At 47.1% G+C, this 24,199-nt stretch overlaps 1 protein-coding gene across 7 annotated transcripts in view; it reads left to right on the top strand.

Moving 5' to 3' along the window:
- Positions 1–24,199, top strand: part of ANKRD6 (ankyrin repeat domain 6) — a 201,775-nt gene that overhangs the window by 129,357 nt on the left and 48,219 nt on the right. For 5 of the 7 annotated variants that reach the window (XR_003793757.1, XM_029224344.1, XM_029224347.1 and 2 more), the window contains exons 2-4: positions 16,738–16,836; positions 18,958–19,296; positions 23,686–23,784. Coding sequence is in view for 6 of the 7 variants with exons in the window: in XM_029224344.1 (XP_029080177.1) it covers positions 19,003–19,296; positions 23,686–23,784 (393 nt within the window). In the remaining variant the exon portion in view is untranslated. The remainder of the gene's footprint in view (positions 1–16,737; positions 16,837–18,957; positions 19,297–23,685; positions 23,785–24,199) is intronic. The other 2 variants (XM_029224345.1, XM_029224349.1) reach the window with 1 other exon arrangement.

Raw genomic sequence — 24,199 nt, forward strand, 5'->3', positions numbered from 1 at the left:
CTCAATCTCCCAATTTATCCCTCCCCACACTTACCCTCTGGTAACCATAAGTTTGTTTTCTACATCTGTAATCTATTTCTGTTTTGTAGATGAGTTCATTTGTACTCTTTTTTTAGATTCCACATATAAGTGATATCATATATTTGTTTTTCTCTGTCTGACTTACTCCACTCAGTATGAGAATCTCTAGGTCCACCTGTGTTGCTGCTAATGGCATTATTTCATTCTTTTTTTTAGCAACTTTTTTTTTTAGTAAATTTATTTATTTGTTTGTTTGTTTTTTGGCTGTGTTGGGTCTTCGTTGCTGCACACGGGCTTTCTCTAGTTGTGTCAAGCGGTGGCTTCTCTTATTGCAGAGCACGGGCTCTAGGTGCACGGGCTTCAGTAGTTGCAGCACACGAGCTCAGTAGTTAGTGGCTCGTGGGCTCTAGAGCACAGGCTCGGTAATTGTGGCGCACGGCTTAGTTGCTCCGCGGCATGTGGGATCTTACCAGACCAGGGCTCGAACCCGTGTCCCCTACACTGGCAGGCGGATTCTTAACCACTGTGCCACCAGGGAAGTCCCACTCCAGTATCTTTTTAAAGAACTTTTAGGAAGCTGGTCCTTGGGATGTTTCACCACAGCCTTCGTTTTCTCTGAAAGTAACCAGACAGAGGTTATTTGATGCAGCTTTAGTTAAGAAAAATGCAGTTTCATTCATAAAATTAATGTTTATCAAATTTCTATTTGATACCTACCACCACCCCTGAGTAATGACATAGGATTTAGATGATTAAGAAGTACAGACCGCAGGGCCTCAAGGCATGGAATGTGAGCCCCCCAGAGTTCACTGCTGAGTGGATGGGCAGAAAACTCAGCAGGTGGCCACGTGGAGGGGGGTAAAACATGGAGGAAGGGAAGGAAGGGAGGAAGGCAAGGGAAAAAAAGAACTAAAGACCATATGCAAACTTACGAAATGTCATGTGTATCTAATTTATGTAAAATGTTACATTTGCATACATGTTCATGCACAAAGAACTTGGAAAAGAGTTACATTTATATTGACCAGCTATATCCATTGATAAATGAAAACGGCAGATAGGAAAGTAGCAAGTGATGGGTACAGTCTGATGCATTTTGGTTAAAGCGCAAGTCCGCTTCTGTCTGCCAGCCTGCCTCTATTTGTGTGAGCACAGAGAACCGTGGGGAACGCAAGAGACTGCTGACGCCGTTTGCCTGGCAGTGAAGATGCTTAGCTTTGCTTTTATAGATTTTTCCATTGTATTTTTCCGCTTATTAAAACAAGCATGTATTACTTGAGTAATTTGTGAAACATGAAATCAAGTTCAGAAATGTGTGTTGAGTGTCTGTGCCAGCACTGGCCCAGTGCTGTATATTTACCATCTCACTGAAATTCTCGCCGCTCAAAAAGCCTGTGCTCCTGTCTGTGTGATACCAAAGGGGAAAGGGAGGCGCTGAGCAGGAAGCAGTTCGAGCAGTTGAGTAACTTCCCAGTTAAGTGGGGGAACCAGCCCTGTCTGGCTGCGAGGCCCACGCTAGGACGGCACCTGCGCAGTCCCTGTTCCTTCCAGCATCCCGCCAGCCACCCTTCCCCAGCTGCTTCTCCACATCAATGCACACAGAGAAAGAGGCCGTCCTGTGGGAGGGGCTTAGGCCAAAGGGCCTTCTCCGCCCCCCACCTCCAACACCACAGACACACCATTCCCAGAGTTTTCAAGCAACTTCAGGAATTCCCGACCAAGGAAGTGTAGTGCAGAGGGTATGACCTGGACCCAGGAGCCAGACTCGCCTGGGTTCAAACGCCAGCGTATTTACTAGCTCTGTGATCTTGGGGAATTTACTTGTTCCCTTTGTCATTCATATCATCACCTCTGAAATGAGGATTAGGTAGTAATGGCTACCTCATGAGGTTGTTTCAGCACCAGCGGAATCAATTATGCAAGGTACTTAGAACAGCACTTGGCACATGGTAAGCGCTGGATGTGGCAGCCGTTACCGGGCAGTCCTGATGATGCAACAACCAAAATATCTTATGGTCTGAGAGTCGTGGTCCGAGTACCAGGCAGGGAGTCCTGAGGGGAGGACACAGGCCAGTCAGTGCCCTCATCTGAAAAATGAGGCTAATCCCCCAGCTTGCGGGGTTGCTGTGAGGATTAAACGAGAGGACAACTGTGTAGCGGTGTCCAGCACTGAATGAAGAGAGAATTCTGCTTCCAGCCTGCCTGCCTACCTGCAGCTAGGACTTGCCAAGCCTCCACAATTGGCAAGAGCCAGTTCCTTAAAGTACACCTCCTCTCATCCATGCTGCTGAATTGATGAACGTACTGGGGAATGCTATTCAGCAACAGAAAGGACTGAGCTATCAATAGAGGAAAGAACATGAATGACTCTCAAAGCCTTACGCATTTGAAGCCAGGCACAAAAGGCCACACACAGTGTGATTTCCTTTGTAGGACTTTTTAGAAGCGTCAAAACTATAGGAACAGAAAATAGATAAGTGATTGCCAGGGACCAGGGATGGTAGAAAGGGCTGACGGGGTGGGGGTGGGGGGGAAAGCAGATGGAAATTTGGGGGAGGAAATGAAAATCTCTGTTTTGCTTGCACTGGTGGTTTTCTATGATTCTATACATTGATCCAAACGCATCAAACTGAATACTTAAAAATGGTGAATTTTACTGAATGTAAATCATACCTTGATTTTTTTAAAAATAGTTGTTCTAAGTATAGTAATTGTTATATAAGGAAATAAACTTAAGGGGGTTTAATAACTTTGTTCTAGTCATTTGTTGGGGAGGGGGAAATTTCCCCTCACCCCCAGCCCAGAGTTCTTTTGGTTGGTCTAATAATTAAGTTGACACAAGACCCATCAACAGGAGAAAACAATTTAATTCATACACACAGAGGTCTCACAGAAATGGGGTCCCCGCCCACCCCGTCCCAAAGTGACCAAAGCAGTTCGTTTATATATCATTTTTAGACAAAGGAACAATTATTTGTGAAGATTTAACAAAACAAAGGGGCTTGTGCTTGGGAAAGCAGACTCATGAAGAAGTTTGCTTATACAGCTTTCTTAGCCTTGAATTCTCTAGCTTTGGTAGTAAGGATGCTTTCTATCCCCCTGTTTTATAGGGAGGATATCTTCACATGGGAGATTTATTTCCTGCTTTCAGAGGGAAAGAGGTGGGGTGGTCAGAGTGTTTTTTTAAAGTATTTTTTCTCACCGGCTATTTCTCAAGTAACTTTTTTTTTTTTTTTTTTTTTTTTGCGGTACGTGGGCCTCTCACTGTTGTGGCCTCTCCCATTGCGGAGCACAGGCTCCAGACGCGCAGGCTCAGCGGCCATGGCTCACGGGCCCAGCCGCTCCACGGCATGTGGGATCTTCCCGGACCAGGGCACGAACCCGCGTCCCCTGCATCGGCAGGCGGACTCTCAACCACTGCGCCACCAGGGAAGCCCTCAAGTAACTTCAATTCAAAATAATCAGTGTGCTATTGAGGCCTATTTTGGGTGACTTAACCTGGGCCCCGACACATTTATAGGTTGTTTGTGGCTCCTGTGGAGCTTTCATATTAGGTATCCCATTACTAGTGAATGACTATGCTCCAATAAATATAAACTTTAAACTTTTAAAAAGAGAACTGCAAATGGTTGGATTGTAGTAGCGTCAGTTTCCCAAGCATGACTTTTGATCGTGTCTGCAGAAATGAAGAGCATGCAGGGCTGGTGGATATTTTCAGCAGCCACTCCCAAGGGAAGGCTGGAGGTGGATAAATGCTGTACATTCACGGCCTCAAGAAATGCAGCCAGAACAGTGGAAGCCAAGGATCTTTTTTGTTGATGTTCATTTGCTTTGGTTTTGATTCTGTGGGAGTGTGTTTAATATTAGGACTTACTGGAGTGGGGTGGGTCTGAACTTGTTTGCCAGCCTGTTGGTTTGTAGTCCTTTCCTGAAAGGTGCCAATCCCCAGTCCCCAAGAGGGGGGCGGCGTGAGAAATAGATGCTTACAAGGCTGTTGATCAGATGAAGTGTCCACTTGAGAGAATGTGTTGTCTGTCACATGCTTCTTCCAGAAGACTCCACACATTTGTTTAAAAAGATATAAAAGGGACTTCCCTGGCATTCCAGTGGTTAAGAATCCATGCTTCCACTGCAGGGGGCACGAGTTTGATCCCTGGTTGGGGAACTAAGATCCCACATGCCGCGCGGCACAAACAAAAATTTAAAAAAAAAAAAAAAAAATAACCAATTTAAATATTTCGAACAGGTAATATTTACATTCACATGGTTCTAAAACAGAAGGCACAAAAAGTTGATAAGTCTTTCACACTCTCTCCCAGCGGCTCAGTGTCTCCTTTTCTGAAGGCAACCTGTGTTACCTGTTTCTTGCGTTTTTTTCCTGAGATAGTTTATGTGTATATGTGCAAATAGGTGTATCTCTATGTATATCCCCACAGATTGCTTCTGTACAAACTGTAGGACACTATACATACCCTTCTTCCCTTTGCTTTTCTTCAGTGAACCATAATTGGCTTCACCCATCCCCTATGGATGGGCATTTAGATGCTGTTAATCCTCTGCTCTTAGAAATTATGTGGCAGCTACTGACCTTGTCCTGAGGTCTTACTGCACAGCGTGGTTCTGTCTGTGGGACAGGTTTCTGTGAGTGGCACGGATGGGGCAGGGCATAATTACAGGGCAGGGCCTTGTAATTTTCAGACCTGGAGCAGAACAGCTCTGCATGGAGCTTGCGCCGGTGTACACTCTCCTGGCAGAGAGAGGGGGGCCTGGGAACACTGCCCTTTAAGCGCGCTGTGACCAGTGCTATACCAGCCCCTCCCTCCTCCCTCTTTTCCTGGCCCTTCTTCCGAATTTATCCTGCCTTTCTCCATTCCTCGCCAGGAGCTCTCGGCAGTGGCTCTGTTTGGCCTTTGTTCCTCTCCCGTTCGGCATGGGTTCATAGAGTTTCTCTTTTTCACCAGCTCTGGCCTGTGTCTAGTGCCAGCTTCCCGGGAGTCAGGGGGAAAAGCAAGGGGTGGCTGATGGGAGGCCAGTGGCGGGAGTCTCCACACATCTCCTCCCCTTCCTCACCCTCCCAAGGCGGCCTGGGACTTCGCATCTCACACCCAGTAGCCAGTGTGTTCTCGCCTCCTGAGTGAGGGCCAGGCCTGCGCAGGGCTGATGCAGCCCCGGTCCTGCTCTTGGGTCCACACGCTCCGTGGGGGCCCTGAGGGTGCGGAATTACACGTCAGGTCACACAGAAAATCCGCTTTTTGTTCTCCAACAGCTGGAAGCATCACCCTGTGGGAAGAAAATCTCCACCGGGAAAACTCAGGCCTTTATAGTTTATTGTCAGAAATCAGGGAAACTTGACATGTGGTGGTAATTCTGAGCAACTCTTATAAAACGAACACGTGTTCAGATTTTATTTAATCAATTAGTGAGGGAACCAGTAAGATGTTGCAACTGCTTCAAAAGAGAATGCAGAAAATTACAAATATGCAGGTCTCGGGAAAGCGGAAATAAATTTGCTTATTAGGTATAAAACTGGCCAGTATACACTGAATCTGCTAGACACAATTTGTTGGCATCACCCTCAGGGTTCTAAGACTTACAGACTTGTGAAATAGCTCAAAGACAAGGAAGATAACCCGGAGATGACCTGGAATTGCACTGCGCCTGAAATGGGGCACTTAGTCATCTCTCTCGCTTTCACCCACTTTATATTTTTATTTTTAAATTCTTTTCATTTTTAAAAATTGTAGTAAAATATACATAACGCAAAACTTACTACTTTAACTGTGTTTAAGTGTTCAATGGAATTAAGTCCATTCACATTTTTGTGCAACCACCAGCCCCATCTATCTCCAGAATTCATCTTCCAGACGGAAACTCAGTACCCCTTAAACACTTCCACCCCATACCCCCCTTGCCCTGGCAACCACAGCTCCACTTCCTGTCTCTATGACTTTGTCACCCGTTTAAAAAATCTCTCAATTTTTCCTTCCCAAGAGCAGAGGCAGAGAATCACTTCACCATCTCTGTGACCCTGGCCTCCTTGAACCTTGGTTTCCTGTCTGTAAAATCAGCCTAACCCCTACCTCGGGGATTAGCTGTCAGGGTCAAATGAGGTGATCCATGCAGAGTGCTTGTACAGTGTAATAAGGATGTAGAAGGAGCTCAGCGGAGGGTAGTTATTATCATAATTACTGTTTTCTCACTTGCATCCGTGGTCCCCAGAGGCACAGAAGTTCCCCTCGGTAGGTCAGCAGTTTTCAGTATTGACCACATGTGTGATCACCTGGAGAGCCTTAAAAAGATACTGATGCCCAGGTTCTGATTTAACTGATGTGGGGTGTGGCTGGGCTTGTTTCAGAGCCCTCGTGACTCTAACGAGCAGCCGGCCGGGAACCCGCTCACTGCTCCGGGGCCTTCCTCCAGGGAGCCTGGAGCCCCGTGTGTGGGATGGAGCAATGCTCTCTGCAGAGCGCTGCCAAGTCGGTGGTTAGATGCCTGGAATTCATGGCGCTGTTTGTGGAACACCACGGAGTACTGATGTTCTCGATGCCGTAATGCAAGCTAGAAACAAGTTCACCTGCAGGAGATCCACGTCTTGAGTGTGGGAAGGCAAATGCATGCTGTGAATTGTTGTGTGGCCCACCTGTGAGACGTGCGTGGCACGTCACTGGCTCAATACTAAGAAAGTCTCAGTGAGGGTTCACTTAGGATGACGAGGGTGTTAGCTAAGTTAGTGTTTCCCGCAAAGTTAGGGGGCGCCCCCCGGGGATGCTCCTTTGGGGGAGGGAGAGGGCAGTGTAAGAATTGGTGTCATGGGTCAGACTTAAGTCCCCACCTGGGCCTGAGGGGAGATGTGCTGTGACTGAGGAGAACAAGCCTCGAAACGTCGGGGATGGACCCTTAACACTGACTCAAGCACCTCAGGAGAGGCAGCCGTCGCTGCTGTTGGAACGGGGGTCCGGGGTCAGCCCGGAGTCTCTCGGCTGCTTGCTCACGGCCTCTGGGGAAGTCTTGGGAGGGGCGCCTTGCTCTGCGGGGCCTCTTCTGTTGCCCTCTTGCTGTGTCTGCAGTGGTGTTCAGCGGGGGTGAAGGCAGGCCCTCTTTCCCCAGCTCCGGGCAGGCCTGCTGGGTGCGGTGGCCCAGAGGCCCAGTCCGCACCGGGGTGTTCACACAGCAAGTCAGCTGCATGTCCCATCCCTGGGTCTGTCTGTGCAGTGTGTGCTCTGTTGCCTTAGCAGCCTGCGCTGAAAACAGAAGCCTCAAGCTGCACAGCTGACTTTCATAGCCCAGATTAATGTGCTGGTAACACCCCCTAAGTACCTGTGTCTTTCCTGAACGAAACGCATTGGAGGATCACTGGTTTCCAGGCCAGTAATCTTCCTGTTGTAAGACTTTCACGAAGTGTCATCACCTAATCCACGCTCTAGGGTTGCTGTAAAATAAGGAAGCCAGAGAGGAAAGAAGCTTTAGAAGCTGCTGAGTTGCCCACTTGGGCCTCTGCTCAGATGTCAGTGCAGATGGTCTGTTGGTGGATTCTCTATTAGTTTTCTTCTTTCTCTTTTCTTGCTCTTAAGCTGTAATGACTTCGGTTTCAGAAAATAAATGAAGCCAGGAACTTGTTTGGAGACTGAAAATTCTTTCTCAGCAGGCCTGTTGGTTTGTTTCCAGTGAGAACTGGCTGTTGCATGTTTAAGTTGTTGTAAACCAAGGATATAAACCAAGATGGGTGAGTAGGTGGTGACTGTGCCTGGTCTTCTTTCAGCCTGTGTTTCCATCAAATAGAGCAACGTCTAAAGGATTCTACACCATGAGCAAGTGAAAATGCAAGGCTGATTCTACATCAATCAGTGTAATCCCCATATCAATAGTTGTCTTACGCTGTTTAGGCTGCTGTAACATAATACCACAGACTAGGTGGGTCAACAGCAAACATTTATTTCTCACAGTTCTGGAGGCTGGGAAGTCCAAGATAAAGGTGCTGGCAGATTTGGTTCCTGGTGAGGACCCTCTTCCTGGCTTACAGACAGCCGCCTTATTGCTGTGGAATATTAGTCAGCCTTAAAAAGGAATAGAATTCTGATACATGCTGTGACATGGATGAACCTTGAAAACATTATGCTAAGTGAAATAAGAGAGACACAAAAGGACAAATATTGTATGATTCCACTTGTATAAGGCACCTAGAATAGGCAAATTAATAGAGATGAAAAGTAGGGTGGGGGGAATTCCCTGGCAGTCCAGTGGTTAGGACTCTGCGCTTTCACTGCCGAGGGCCCGGGTTTGATCCCTGGTCGGGGAACTAAGATCCCACATGCTGTGTGGTGAGGCCAAAGTAATAAAAAAGAAAGAAAAGAAAAGTAGGATAGAAGTTAGCAGGGGCTGGGGAGAGGGGAATTATTGTTTAATGGCTACAGAGTTTCTGTTTGGGATAATTAAAAGTTCTGGAATTGAATAATGGTGACGGTTGCACAACATTGGAAATATACTTGATGCCACTGAATTATAAACTAAAAAATGGTTAAAATGGTAAATTTTATGTTATGTATATTTAACCATAATAAAAAAATTGTTTTAGTTCACCCAAGAAGCAGAAAACTTAAATAGTCTAATTACCATAGAAAAGATTAGAAATGTGATTAAAGATGCAACCTTTAAAAAAGCGCTAGAGCCAGATGGTTTCACAGCCCTGTTCTGTATTTTAACAAAAAACCAATTCCAATGTTGTTTAAACTATTGTAAAGCATAGAGCAAAATGGAAAGCTGGATTTGTGTTATGAAACCAGTGCAACCTTAATACCAAAACCAGGTAAATATAAATGAGTGAGAGAAATAATACAAGAACTATAGAGCAATCCCAATTATGAATTAGAAACAAAAATTCTTAATAACCTTAAAAGTACAGCACATATCAGAATAGTACAATGTGACCAGGTAGAGTTTGATCCAGGAATGCAAGGATTGTTCCGTAATTCATTACACCAACAGATTAAAAGGGAAGAAAACCCACATGATTATATTAACAATTGCTGAAAAGGCAATGATTCCCATAAAAATCAGGAAATAAGAGAGGACAGTTCTTACCTCCCAACCATAGTTCATCAGGCATTGGACCACCGTGCTTTGTCAGTGTTTCAACGTATTGAAAATGTAGTCTAAGTAGCTACCTGCAAGGAGCTTGGAAGCCATTAACTGATACCTTCTAACTTAGGAACAGATGTACTATCGGAACCAATGGGATTCTTTTTTTTTAAATTAATTTATTTATTCAGTTGTGCCAGGTCTTAGTTGCGGCACGCGGGATCTTTTAGTTGCGGCATGCGGGATCTTTTAGTTGTGGCATGCGGGGTCTTTAGTTGTGGCATGTGGGATCTAGTTCCCCGACCAGGCACCAGACCCAGGCCCCCTGCATTGGGAGTGCGGAGTCTTAGCCACTGGACCGCCAGGGAAGTCCCTAACCAATGGGATTCTTTACAGCCAGTTAATATTTTGGTCCTTCTGGTTGGTGGACCTTTCTAGAAGCAAGCCCAACCCTAACAGTTTCTGCATCACCTCAAAAGGAATTCTCTTATTAATGAAGCCATTATGTTTGAATAATTGATTCCTAACCATACACATTTAAAATCATCTCTCCCAATTATTTATGATTATTAGGCCCTCCCCAAAGTAAGACTTAGAGAAACATTATGAAGCTTTTTGGCACTGACCATCTTAAAAGAAAGGACTGTTATTTTAGAGGACAATCCCAGTAGCCCTGCCCGAGTATGACTGGACTGTTGACCCCCGCCAGTGCAGGAATTTTACATCTGCCCCCATTACATTTTGTCTTGCTAAAATTAGCCTGTCCTTCCAATCGGAGGTTGTATTGGATCCTGATTTTTGTCATCCAAGGACTTTATTCCCTCGCTGTTTCTTGTCACCTACTGTCTGATTAAGATGTGATGTGTCACTCATTCAAGTAGGCAGGTAGACAAATCACATTTCCAAAAAGGAAAGAAAGTTCTGAAGTCTGTTTAAACTATACATTTTTTTAAATGTAAAGTTTTACTTTCTCACTTTCCTTTTATCCGTGGCACTTTTTCTTTGTCCATTTTCTTCCCTGAATATCTTGATAACTTTGTTTTCATTGAATCATAAGCCTGAGAAGGACTTTGAAGTTTTGGACCCAAATCTACACCATTCCAGGCAGTCAGAGCTCTGGGAATACTGTTTATGATAAGGGGACCCTGCGGACACCTAAGAAAGTTTGTGGGGAGCCTTGTAATACAATTTAAAACCAGAACAAGGGGCCAAGTGGCCAGGATTCCAGCTGTTATTTGTTCTGCCACAAATAAAACTTGAGCTCTTGAAAATCACTGACCCTCTGCTAGCCTTACTTATCCTCTCCAAATTAAATTCTCAAAGACCCTTTTCAATCCGAATATTATATTGTTTCTAAAATATGTGCCACTCCTACTTTACTACTGTTACAACTTTCTTGCTTCCTCTCTCTCTTTCCTATTTCCTTAATGCTGCAGGTAATACAGACAGACTTTACTCGCCTCAAAAAAGACTGCATGACCCTGACCTATTGTATTTCTCATGATTTGAAGAAAGGAAGTGTTGTCATTTTGAAATTATTACACTAATTTAGGTTATACCTAAATTCTTCTTGTTGAACTGTTTCCCTTCATGTGGGTCACATCTCTGCAACTGCCCTCCTTGTAACAGCACCCAGTTAAGATGGCTCAATTGTTTTATTTCTTTGAGCTAATGAGTCTCAATTCCTTTAGCCTCCTTTTGCCCCATGTGTCTGTGTGAGCTTGAGCAAAAGCATATCATTTTGTTCCAGGAATGGCTAAGCACCCTTTCTTCTCACTTCTCAGGTCCACTCTGTTAGACCAGGCAGCTTCCTTGAGGAGTCAGGGCTCAGCATCCATGGGGCAGGTGTTCATGGGGCGAGTGTTGTCCGTGTGAAAGGCCTGCCCTTTAGTAAGGAGGATCTGAGATACCTAAGCAGGAGAAAGAAGCTGTGACTCAGCTTCCAGGTCCTGACTGGAGTAATGAGTGACCAGGGTCACAGGCCAGGACTCTCGGGTACCATGGAGTCTGTATGAAGAGAGAGTCTTTCCAGGCTTGTTTCACTGGCTTGTGGTTCTCAAATTACCCCTGGTTCGCCTCCCTTGGGCTCCGCCCCTCCCGAGGGAGGTGTCTCCAGGGTAAATACCTTGGCCCGCCTGGAGTGTCTGGTGAGAAGGATTAAGTACCACATCTGAACACAGGGAGGAACAAAACACCTCCACTTTCTTTCAAGGTGTATTTTAAGCTGGTTACCTTTGGCTGGGCTCCCTTGTTGGTGGGAGATCTTTATCTGAACAGGAATTCTTCTCTAGGAATATTCCCTGACCGAGCCCCACCCCCTCCAGCTGGGAGTTAGGCTCTTCCAAACGAGTAGCAGGGACTTTTCGTTCTGAGCGCCCTTTATGATCACCTGAGAGTGTAATTTACGGGTCACCTGCTGGAACGGGAGTCACTCTGATGTTACCATGCAGCAGTTCTGCTGGAAATCGGGACCCGCAGGGCTCAACATGCCAGAACAAAGCAGCACCCAGACCAGAGCCCGGGAGCTGTTGACAGTGAGGCCACTTTTTTGTAGTTGTTGCCTGGCTACGGCTCAAGGCCCTTTGCCATTCAGTTCCCTGGAAGTGAGTGGGCTCCAAGCCTCTGCCTCTCCCTGGTTGGATCAGGGAAATGTGCTCTCTGCAGGGTCCTGCACCCTCTCTCCCCTCGCTGTTCTCACATGGCCCGTCCTGACCCCAGGGCAGGTTGGAGGGACCAGCACATTTAAAGCATGACAACGAGGGATTCATAACCTCCGGCTGCACGTTAGAATCACCTGGAACTTAAAAAACACCCACTCCAAGACCCCACCCTAGGCTGATGGAATCTGGGGTTGAAATTTGAGAGCTTAAAAATGTTTTCAGGTGACTCTAATGTGGGACGGCATTGGAAACCGGTGGTTTATGTTAGTGGCTCTCGAAACGTGGTTCTACGCTAGCAGCATCTGCTTCTCCTGGGAACTCGTCAGAAACGCAAGTTCCCAGCCTCCACCCCAGACCTACGAAATCGGAAACCCTGGAGGGGGCCCAGACAGCCGTCTTTAACAAGCCTCTGCTGCCCAATAAAGTCTGAGGACCACTATTCATGCACAAGCAAGCTAGTTTCGTGTGACCTGTGAATGTAACTGTAAAAGCACCAATAGAAAAGATGCAGTGGAAAGGATGGGGTAAAAAATGATAATCCTTGTATGGGGTGGGAGAATCACAGATGATTTGCTTTCACCTTCCGAATTTTTAGTAGTGTCATTGTATTGTTTATATAGTCTCTTAAGATACAGAAAGTTCTGGGTTGAGGAGATGTAGTCTTTTAGTGTTTTGTACTGACAGCTGGGGACGAAAGCGTCATGAGGAATGTACCGAGAGGAATGACTCCTGCTGGAACGGTCCCCACTGGGCAGGTTTCACCTGAGGGCCTGTGGCTGCTCTGGGGAGGATTATTCCGGCCCCTCCTCAGCCCAGGTCACTCATCGGAATCACCTGGGGAGGATATATTACCCCCCCCCCCCCCCCGCTGCCTGCGCCCCACAGAGCACTGAGTCAGCAACTCTGGAGGAAGGCCTCAGGCATCAGCACGGGTGGACAGACACACAGACCAACCTCCCCAGGCGATTCAGATGTACAGTGAGAATGGACAGCCTCTCCTCATCTGGAGATTCTGAGGAAACCAGGTAATTTGCAAGCACCCTCAGGGGTGATCATCTGGGAGCCGCGGGAGCGTCCTGAGAGTGGAGCCCTCTGCCAGGGGAGTGCCTCCCCCAACAGGAAGCAGCTAGCAGGGAGTGTGGTGGGCCAGAGCATTCGGGCTGGGGTCAGATGGCTTAGGGGTGAATCCAGACTCGAGTTACCTGCTGCGTGACATTGAACAAGTGACTGTCTCTCTATGCTGCAGTTTTCTCATCTGTAAAATGGGCTTAATAATGCTGCCTACCTCCTAGGGTCGTTGGGAGGATTGAATGAGCTAATACATGTAAAACTCTTAAGATGTGCCTACCATGCCGTAAGCGTCCCATAAATGTTAGCTGCTGCTGGCCCTTGCTCTCATCCTTGTTGCTATTGGTCTTGCTGGGCTCACCAGGGCCTAGGTTGAGTTGGGTTAAACTGGTCTTTGAATTAGGCAGGGCCTAGGACAAACCAGTGCTTCAGAAACTTCTTCCTCTTATCATTCATGGTCCATAGTCTTTTCTCCTGTTCCCAAGTCTTCCACTGGCCATTCCTAGGGGCGTGGAGGTTGAGACTGGTTGTACCCTTAAGTTCAGGTCATTCAAAGACCCCTCTAAGGATCAGTTTTTATTTGCCCCCTCACACTTAGGGTGGTTTCAGCCTTCTGCGTTTGTCAGGCATGACCTTGGGGTATCCCTGTGTGCTGGGTGGGAGCAGCTACTCCCCTGAATGGCTCTACTTTTGTTGCTTTTCACTACAGAATGTTCTGGAAAACCAAGCACATTTCTGGGTGGGTGGTGTGTGTGTGTGTGTGTGTGTGTGTGTGTGTGTGTGGTTGTGTTAGGAGAGCCCAGGGGACAGGAGTGGACAGCTTCAGGGTCAGTGGGAAACCAGTTACTACCGCCTTTGCTACTTGCTATAGTTTTACCAGATGCCAGAAAAGGAACCAGACATGCAAGGGGGACACTGACCCTCCTCAGAGGAGCCCCTGTGTCACTGTTGCAGCTGCTCAGATGCTCGTGAAGCCCCCAGGATGCCTACACCTCCTCTGAGGGGTTGAGACGTCCCCGAACCTGGAGGCTGCAGCCTGCCGGGCCCGCCTTGTCTCTGGTCAAGCGTGGAACTGTGGAATTTGCTCCAGTGACCCTGGGAGGCCCGGCCTGCCCTGTGGTTGAGGAGCGCCGGGATTGGTTTGAGGTGCAGCCCCGCACTCGGGGAGATCACGGCCTAGTGGGAAGGGCCCTCAGAACAGGACTGGTGGTTCCCTGAGGGGAGCTGAAGTGCTGTGGGTGTGGAGAAGGCAGCCGGGAACATTTCTTCTCGCAGAACTGGAGAAGGGTGTTCTCAGTAAAGAAGCCCCTTCCAGAGAGACGTGGAGACGTGGGACCTTGTATTTCAAAACCCTGCAGCATAGGGCCCACCTGGCTATCCAGGTGACCCGAGGTCCAAGTCTTCTCCCAGGTCTGTGCCCTTGAAAACATCTCACTTGTCTCTGAGGCAATGGTGCAGGGGTGTCAGGGAGGAGAGGCAGCTGTTGGGGTGTCTTCAGGGGTGAGGCTGGGGACAGTTGGAGGGAAGGAAACCCGTGATGGATGGTGGGCGTTACCTCACTTATCCTGTTTGAAGCCTCTGGGGTGGGTAGTGGAGACCGTTCCTATTTCACAGATGAGGAAAGGGGCCTAGGAGAGTGTCCTGCACAAAATCTCACAGGTGTTACTAGTCAGAGCCAGGATTTGAATGAGGCTTGTCGGGCTCCAGTGCCTCTGGCCTCTCTTTTCTCCACAGAGGGGACTCTGCTAACCTTGGTTGAGGAAGCTGCCTCCAGTCCAGGGCCACCTCGTTAGTAATCTATAGTTTCTGAAGTGCCCTCCAGACGTGACCTGGTTTGAACCACATCGGTGTTTCCTTCTCTGGATCTTCTGATTTTTTGGTGTTCACTTGGGCAGACCCTTTCGCCTCCTTGGGCCTCAGCTTCCACACTGTAATATCTGGTTGCTGACAGGGATGTTCCTTGGGGCTCCCCTGACCTGTGGCACCAGCTACTCCTCAGCCTGTGGCCTCCTTCCCAGCCTCTCTCGGGGCAGCTTCTGCCCGCACGGTCTGCACTTTCCAGATGCTCAGAAGCTCTTGTGTCCCGCCATCCTGTCAGCCCTCCTCACAGCACACACGTCTTTCTCCTCACAAATGCAGTGGGCTTCCCCTTGTTTCAGGATGCTCTAGAAGCCTTGTGAAGGTCACTGATCCGATGACCTGGACGAGGACGCAGGACAGGTGGAGCCCGGGGCCAGGCCCAGCGGGGCGGGAACCAGGCTCTCTGGCTCCATCTCATCAGCTGTGGACATTTCGTCGGAGGAGTCAAGGTTAAGCGGCCCGCGCTGAGCACAGTTGCCAGCCAAGGCAGGTCACGCTTTCATCTCATCTCAGACGTTGCCTTTTTATGAAGGCTTTTTATAGCCCACTTTCTTAGGACAAACTTTTTTCTTAATTAACAATTCTAATTTTAAAGTGAGCTCTGACCTCTTTCTTTCCAGAATCATTCTGATGCTTTGATTGCATTTCGCGGGTTGAAGTTAAGATCCCTTATTGTCTGCTATCTTGTTTTCCTGCGGGGCTAGTTACCCACGGCAAACTGGTGCTTGATCGAGATCATAAATGGGTTTATCCTGCTAGAATATCAGTAAAGGCCTTTGGGAAGTTTTACCAAGATGCGAGAAAGGGCTCAGGCCTTGTGAGACCCTTATTCCCCTGGGAGTGTTTCAGCACAGGTGGGGCCGTGCATGGTTAAATGCTGTTTGGAGCTGGGGTGGGAACGTTTCTTCATGGTGAACTTGAGGGAGAAAGCAAAGGCAACATAATGGCTCCTTCAAAAGTTGGAGAATTAGGTGTTTGGCAAGGTCAGTTCTTTAGATGGAAACTGATTTACACCGAAGAGGATTATTCTGAGTGTGACCCTCAGTGTCACAGCTCAGGAGCCCGCTTGCAGGGAACGGTCATCTCTATGACCCACCAGCAGGGCTGAGAAGCCCGCTCAGGTGCACAGGAGACGTGCACTCACGTGAACGTCTCACGTGTGTTCTGCCAGCCACTGGGAACAACCTGGAACCCATCAGTGGGAGAATGAGTGAATGATGTGACAATATTTTTTAAAAACTCAAAAATATAATGTTGGACCCCCCAAATTGCCAAATGACATTGTACAGTTTAATACCATTTATGTAAGGTTTGAAGACAAAACGATGTTCATCTATTGTGCGTGGCTACAAACGTGTAGTAAAGTGTAATAAAAGGGACAGGAATGACGAATCCCAAATTGAGCGGTTACCTCGGGGTTGAGGGGAAATGAGATCTGGGAGGGGTTCACGAGGAATGGCTACGGTTTCTCTAATTTTTTCTTAAAGTGATTGGTGGTTGTGTACATTTTTAAATGTTCATATTTTTGAATGGCTGAAATACTTTGTAATTTAAAAATTTGTTTCTAAAGAGGGGAGAATGTGTTCTAATGGTTTGTCCATCAGTTTCAGTTTTGAGGAATTACTAACTAGACTTCTCCGGGGCTGATTAGCTTGACTCTTTGCTGCTCTCCCATCTCTTACCCCATCAGATTCACTGTGGCCACTTCACCATCCCTGACTATCAAACCAGTGGGGAAATAAGAGAAAACTTGAAAGCCCTCACTTTCCTACTTGCTGGTTGGATGAGCGGGGAGTGGAAATTATGCACTAAGGGAAGTCTCCACATTTTGAGCATATTTTGTTCCTTGATCACAGTGCCAATAGCCAAGGTTAACCAAGACAAACTTGAATTCCGGATGAATCCATAAGAATCTCCTGCCAAACTGAACAGGGTGGGGTGTGGGGGGGTGGCGGGGAGCGCCACTGTGCAAACCTTGCTCTAGGCTCCCCGCCCCCAGGGGAAGAGTGCGTGACGTCTTGTTCTGAAATCAGTGTTTGCTCTGCATTAACAGCATGGCCGGACCCCCTTGCATCTTGCTGCCAACAAGGGCCATCTTTCTGTGGTCCAGATCTTGCTGAAGGCTGGCTGCGACCTCGATGTCCAGGACGATGTGAGTAGAAGCCATCATTCTATCAGGGCATGGTTGTCAAGGGGGCTTGTCTGCCTCGAATCCCACAACATGTAACTAGCTATGAGGGGAGGGAGTGGGCGGTAGGAGATGCTCTCCAGCACTTTGTAGCTTCATCTTGGTGGGAAGAACTTCCTCTTGAAGGTCTGCTGTGGGCCCCATTCTCAGTAGCAAGGTTGAGTTTGGGAGTGTGAGCTGGTCTTTCTATCATGGTTCCTATCTAGTGGTAGTATTTCCTGTCTAGTATTATTCAAGTGCAGAGCCTCGAAGGGCATCTTGTCTGTGTCCTGTCTCAGTAAAAAGGAGCACACCACACACACACACACACACACACACACGCACGCATGCACGCACACACGAGTATGGGCAAGCCTTGCTGGAAATGTGTCATTGACCAAACATAACTGGAGAAAAGGTGAGGCTTAAAAACTTAATTTTTTAATTTTCTCGCCTTGATTTCTCTTACGCTGTATACATTCAGTTAAAAAGGACCTATTTAAAGAAACAACAGCACACTGATCTCATGGAATCTGAGAAAAAGGAGGCCTCCAGAAAGAGTTCACTCTGGTGCTCTGCCATGATTGAAACTCAGTCTCTGAGTTTCTTTAGTCAAATTATCTAGAAAGAGATTCCAGTTGGTTCTTTTGGAGTCAAGAATCCATTCCTGAGTAAATCAGCAGTGGCTGGCATGGGGTCACCTAGTACATAGAGTGGCCCTGTTGGGTCTTTGAAGGGAGTGAACTCTCTAAGAAGCGGATGTAGAAAAGATTATGTAAATTGCCGTCCAGTGAGCTATTAGGAAAATATCCTAATGATAATCTGATTGGAAGCTATTTTCAGAAACTTTTAATTCTGTTTCTAACTCTAATTTGTATAGTAGGACTCAAAGGAGAAAGAACTTTTGTGAGGAACACAGAATCTTGGAGAGTTAGTATTTATAAACCCCTTCCAGATTCACCTGTAATCTCTGTGGTTACAGAACATTATCAGATTTCAGACACTCAGATGGGCTAGGGTGTGGGTTACCATAGTGCTTCAAGTTTTCTTTGAGTCTGTGTAAGGTCCTAAAACTTGGCAAACGCCCAAGTTGAGAAGGACAGCATTCACAAAGAAATAACCAAATATGTCATATACACGGGCAGAAGGCTGTCAGTGTCATTCATAAATTTCTGGTTATATTTGGAACCTATTGAGTCATCAAGGATATTATTTTCAAAAGATGCTGATATAGCTTTAAGCTGTTGATTTCTACCTTGGGTCACAACACTTTTTTCTTTCCTTGCACTGTAGCCATCATAACATACCTGATTATATCTTATCCTTACATGACAGGAGCAAAAATACAGGGAGAGAGAAGAGATTCTGACCACAGGAAACGCAGGGCATTCAGTGCTTGGTGCAAATATGTCGGACTGCATCTGGTTTTCTCTGTGTAATTGAAGCCCTTGCTTGCCACGGTGGCAAGGCTGCAGTACCAGGCATGCTAACCCATCCTGACCCAACACTCCTGTCTCAGGTCCTGAGCTGCGAGTATCACTGTGTTCTCCTGAAGCAAAAGCCATGCTGACTTTCTAGAACTACTGCTGTTTATATCAGGCAAGATAGGAAGTAAAAACTCAGGAGCCAAGGCAGCCAAAGGGGGACATAGCAGCAGAAGGAAAGCCAGCTCTACTTTCAGAGAGGAGCTCTTTCACTTATTGAAATCTTTTTTTTTTTTTTTTTTTTTGCATCTTTCCCTTGGTCTAGACGATGCGTACATTGCTTCTCCCGGGTAGCTTAAAACAAAACAAAACGAACGACAAAACAGTGCAGAAACAGCTGGGAATGGAGAAAGTAGAATTGATCTTTACTAGTTCTGAAGTAATGCATTTGCCAGAGTATGTTCATGTGTGTCTTCTATACATTTACTGTGCTTGTTGATCAGCCTTGAAACTCATGTAGGAATTCAAGGAAGAAAACTCTTTATGAGTGTTCTTTAAAGAAGCTGGTGGGAGATTAAGTATTGGAAAAAAATCATTTCAGAAGTTACCTGTCTTGGGTGATGGGTAGCGATAGAGAAGGTTAATGTTATGAAGAATTTACTCCTAACTTCGTGTTCTACAGATACTGTGCTTTATGTCATGGTAAAGACTGAGAATTAGTTGAAGAATGACCTCCAGTGCCCTGGAGTGGGATTATTATGAATTTGAACCCGTGGAAACCAGTTCTTTAGAATATGCAACTCCAGGGGCAAGTTCCCTCTTGCCTCCTGCCAACCCTGTCAACTCTCATTGGAGCTCTAAGGCCATCTCTGATTGGTCAATGAGCAATCACACGGCCCCCACCTCAGAAATAGTCCACGACCCCATGGCCACGGTAAAAGGCATGAAGGAAGAGAAAAATAAGAAAAACCAGAGAAGCAAGGCTAGGAAGAACCCTGGAAGATCAGAGAGAGAAAAAGAGGTCAGCAATTATTTTGTGCACCTACCCTGTCTTGAGCTTCCTTGCAACATGTCTGCCTGTGGCACCTGGGAGGGATTCCTCCTGAAGAGGGGCATGGTCCACCCTTGCATGACTGGGGTTTCTCCCATGAGCTTGGCTTTGGAATCTGCCCACATTTGTGCTCACTCTTTTTCGCCATGTAGGAGAGAACACTAAAAGTATTTCAGAACAAAGTTCTAGACCTCAGTGGTTGCAAATCGTTTGAAATCCCAAAGTAAGGAACACTGACGTCTTAGAAAAATGGAGAGCTGGCAGCTCATGCACTTTGCAGACTGTTGCAGTCACTTTGAAACACGATTTGCCTGTTCCAAACCGAAGTGCCAAACTGCAAGATTGCTGGGTCTTCAAGTTTCCAGCTTCAGCGCTTTCCTTCTGCTTCTTTGTAGTCAGCCATTCAACAAATACTTCCCAGGTGCCTATACTCGCCAAGGCACTGGGCTCAGTCACTTAGCTTGATGATGCCGTAAACGCTTAGCTTGATGATGCCATAAAGAGGCAGCCCGTCCCACAGAAGCACCTGATCCTTCTTAAGGCCTGTCTTAAGGTAATTGACTTCACAGGTTGTGAACAGCTCAGGGTGAGCGCAAAAAGCCTTGCCAATTTGAGTTCTGCCCCAACCATGCTACCCCAGATTAGCTGGTTATCCCCTGAACTGCAGTGGGCCTTAGTTTTTTTTAATTAATAAAATGAGAGAATTAGGCGCCATGGTGCTTGGAGCGTTGTAGAGGATTAATAAGTATTTGCTGAATAAATAATGAGTAAATTTTGTTGAGAGTGCCACACTTTTCCTAGCTTTTTTTTTTCCCTCCAAAGTTTCAGAATTTCATGGTTGATATTTAGATCATGTAGAAATAAAGATTATGTCAAAGTTGCTGCTTGGGTCTGTTATAAGTACGTAGTGAGGATACACCTTGTTCTTTTCTGTGTCATATTTCAAAGAGGAAATATTTCAAAGGTAAGTTTTAGTTTTATAACAGGAAGAGTTGATTCACAGGTAATTGACCCTGTTTCAATCAAGGGTCTCAGGTGTTTGCTTATGTTGTGTTCTGGGGGGGGTAGTTCTGAGACAGCCCGAGGTGGTCCTTGGCTTATGTATTTCGTGTCTCTCAGCCTGTGATGCTCACCTTGGCAACTTCAGGGTGGCTGGTTTTCATGTACTAGAGAAAGTGTCTCACCCAGTCCTCCAAACCCACCCCACCTGGTGTGAGCAAAGCTAACGGTCCTGCTCAAGGACCACTCAGGGTGGGGAAAGGCTGGCTTTGGCCTTCACAGCCGTGTATATCCGACACCTGAGGCAAGGACCCTGGCTTTGAGCGGGTCTGTGACTGAGGGGTGTGAAGATGGAGGGGAGGCTGTGGCCTGGAGACAGGCAGGGCCAGGAAAGGGGACACGCAGGAGACACCTGTGCCAGGTGCCTGAGGACCCTTTGTTCCCACCATAGCCTCACCCAGGTGGTCAAGTCTCCTTGCGCGTTTTGCTCGTCCCTCTGGAAATTGACGTTTAAGGGCTGAACTAGAAGTGAGATTTAGCTTCTTGCATTGAGCTAGAGTTTCACAAAGGAATGTTACCCCCAGGGGAGCAAGTACAGGAGATTAATGCTAAAAGCAAGTAATAAATACTGGTGACATTCAGGCTCCAAAGCTGCCTCAACTCATGATTTAGTGGCAGCCCGTGAAACACAATAAAGCATTTGACTTGAAGCCAGGCTGAGGTTAGACTGCACCTTGACTTAGCAGCAAGAGTGGCCCACACGGCCCACACTTTATGCAGAACGTGCACAGAATGGTTACATTTGGTTACGTAAAAGGGTTGTTCTGATTGGGCCAAGGAGTGCTAGTTAGAATGCCAGCAGCTTGTGGGAATAGCAAAAGGCCTCTAATGATTAGAAATCTGACTGAGTCGGTGTTTACCCTGAAGGAGGGGGCTGCAGCCTTACTTTTGTTGCTGAGAACAGGGCACCACATTTCTTATCAGGTCAGTAACAAATTGCACTTGGGGTCCATTTTGGGAAAACCCATCACCATGCTGGTAGAGAAACAGGCAGTCTTGGAGATTCTTATAGAAGTTTTAAAAAGTTAAGACTGGGCAATTTTTCATGATTACTAAGTACACCTCATCTGGAAACACTTCCTAAGTTGTTTGAAGATGATGTGTGATGGCTTCGCACACCTTGTGCAAACACTGACCCAGTGGCCGTGTTCTGCTTTTGACTGCATGGCACACAGAAAGGGTCCTCTTTGAGTAAGGGGTCTTGGAAAGGTGGGTGAGAAGAAAACCAAGCTAACTAAAGCTAATTTGTAATGGGAATAATAGCTTAGGATACCAAGGGGAGGGTTTGGTGACAGAATTCAGTGGACAGTGGATGGAATCATGGTAATGGGAGAGTGGAGGTCTGGATCCATCACTGCAGAATGAACAGTGAGAAAAGCTTCTGAGACATGGACAGTCCCTTTCCTGGTATATTGGTACAGCTTAGACTTTTAATAAATAGCAGTTTTTCCTGATGCTAGAAATTATATGTGTAAAATGTTGGAAAGTATTAAAAAGTATAAGGAAGAAAATAAAAATCATTTCCCCTCATGTTTCTTTTTTTGTTTTGATTTTGTTTTGTCTGTGTTGGGTCTTCGTTGTTGTGTGCTGGCTTTCTCTAGTTGCGGTGTGTGGGCTTCTCATTGCGGTGGCTTCTCTTGTTGCGGAGCACGGGCTCTAGGTGCGTGGGCTTCAGTAGTTGTGGCATGTGGGCTCAGTAGTTGTGGCTCACGGGCTCTAGAGCGCAGGCTCAGTAGTTGTGGCGCACGGGCTTAGTTGCTCCGCGGCATGTGGGATGTTCCCGGACCTAGGGCTCGAACCCATGTCCCCTGCATTGGCAGGTGGATTCTTAACCACTGTGCCACTAGGGAAGTCCCTCTCCTCATGGATTTTTAAAGGGAGATTTAAAAAAATTTTAAGAATGTGAATTTGGTTTTTAAGTAAGATTAAGTACTTTTTTACTGTCATAAACTATACATAACATAAAATTGACCATCTTAACCATTTTTAAGTGTACAGTTCAGTGGCATTAAGTACATTCCCATTGTTACAAAACCATCACCACCATCCATCCCCAGAACTTTTTTTTGGATTAAGTGCTTTTAAAGTGCATTGTCATTTGTTACAGGTTCCAGGGATGTAAGTAGAATCAGCATTTGATTAAGGCAGTTTATAGGTAGCAGTGCATCCTTCTTTAAAAATCCTCCATGTTTTCTGTCTTCTAATTGTCTTTCTTTCCTCTCTCGGGCTAAGGACCAGGAGTGCCCCAGGGCATGTCCTTTGCCCCTGCAGTGTTCCACCAGAAAACTGTTTATGTAAAACTCTTGCCAACCACATCATAGACCCCAAGAAGGGCAGGGAGGGACCTTGCCTCCTTTCACAGGTGAAGAACCTGAAGTCCAGCAAGGTGACAGGTGTCTCCCAAGGCTATGCGTGACGCACATCTCCTGACCCCCTTGCCCTGTACCCCTTCCGTCCCACCAGGAGTTTTCCACACCGTTCACGCATCTCTCCATTCAAGCCTGCGCCCCAGGCTAGACTTGATATCCTGAGTGCCTGTCAGAGATAAGATGTGCCCTCAGAGACTTCAGAACTCTCTCTTGCTACAGACTTGACGGTCTTACTTCTGGGATTTTAGTCCTTCTCTCAACTGCAATTAGGGGAAGAGTCAAGTTCCCTTTGGAGCCCTGACAGAGAAAAAGCAGGTCGGCAATCCCAGGAATCTGATCACAGAGAAAGGGGTCAAATGCAGCATAAATCAGCGAGGATGCTGTCCTGAAACATCAGAAGAGGCTTCTGAGAGACGTGCAGTGACAGCCTGAGCCCCTGGCCTCCTCAGGTGTCCTAGCGTAACCCCTGCATTGCTCTAGGCCAGGGCCAATCAACATGTACACCCGCTCTCCGGGTCGTGAGTGCTGCTAGCTGACAGAGCAGTCCAGTGAGTCCTCTGACCCTGCGGAACGGGAGGCCTCAGCAGGGAGTAGAGATTCCAGGCATTGCTGGTTCCATTGCACAGCACACAGCCCAGCCCGCAGACCCACTCTTCACAGATGTGACCGTCACACTGCCGTCCCCTGGCGTGGCCCTCATCCAGAGGTCGGCTGTGTGGCCCAGGGCTGTTCTGCAGTTGGCTTAGGGTTACCACTGAGTTTGTGAACAGAATGACTCTCCAGGCATGCACTGTCTACTAACTAGCCCACCTAAGCCCGGCTGGGCTGGCGCGCGGTGATGGGGATGTCCCTGTGTCGGGTGGAGGGAGGGAGCGAGTGGTGAGGGGCCGGGGAGGGCTGACTGCTGTCCCTGTCTCCCTGCCACCCGCAGGGGGATCAGACCGCCTTGCACCGGGCCACGGTGGTGGGGAACACCGAGGTCATCGCGGCGCTCATCCAGGAGGGCTGTGCTCTGGACCGACAGGACAAGGTGAGGAGGGAAGTGGGACGGGTCAGCCTGAGGACCCTCTTTGGGACCTGCCGAGCTCGTGAGATGCTGTCATTCCTGAGTCAGCTCTCATGCCTTAACATGAGGAAATCGGCCCAGGGTTCCTCTGAAAGAGTATCTGATATTGAATTTTTAAAAAACTCATCCCTCTGTTCTGTGGCAGCAGTGGGCAACCACATAAATATAAATGGTGAAGAAAAAAAGTCTAGAATTAGTGACCTTTGGAGGCCTGGGTGGGGGAAGGGATGTGCCCCAGCCTCTCTGTTTCCTTTTTTTTTTTTTTTTTTTTTAAAGATAACGGAGTGAGTTAATTTATTTAAACTACACTGGAAGAGAAAATAAGCAAAATCAAGTCTTTAAAAAATCCCAATGACATAGTGTTTTTAAATTGTCCCAG

This window comes from Monodon monoceros, unplaced genomic scaffold (genome assembly GCF_005190385.1).
Source record: "Monodon monoceros isolate NGI ecotype Baffin Bay Population unplaced genomic scaffold, NGI_Narwhal_1 Super_Scaffold_15, whole genome shotgun sequence".
Classification (NCBI taxonomy): Eukaryota; Metazoa; Chordata; class Mammalia; order Artiodactyla; family Monodontidae; genus Monodon; species Monodon monoceros.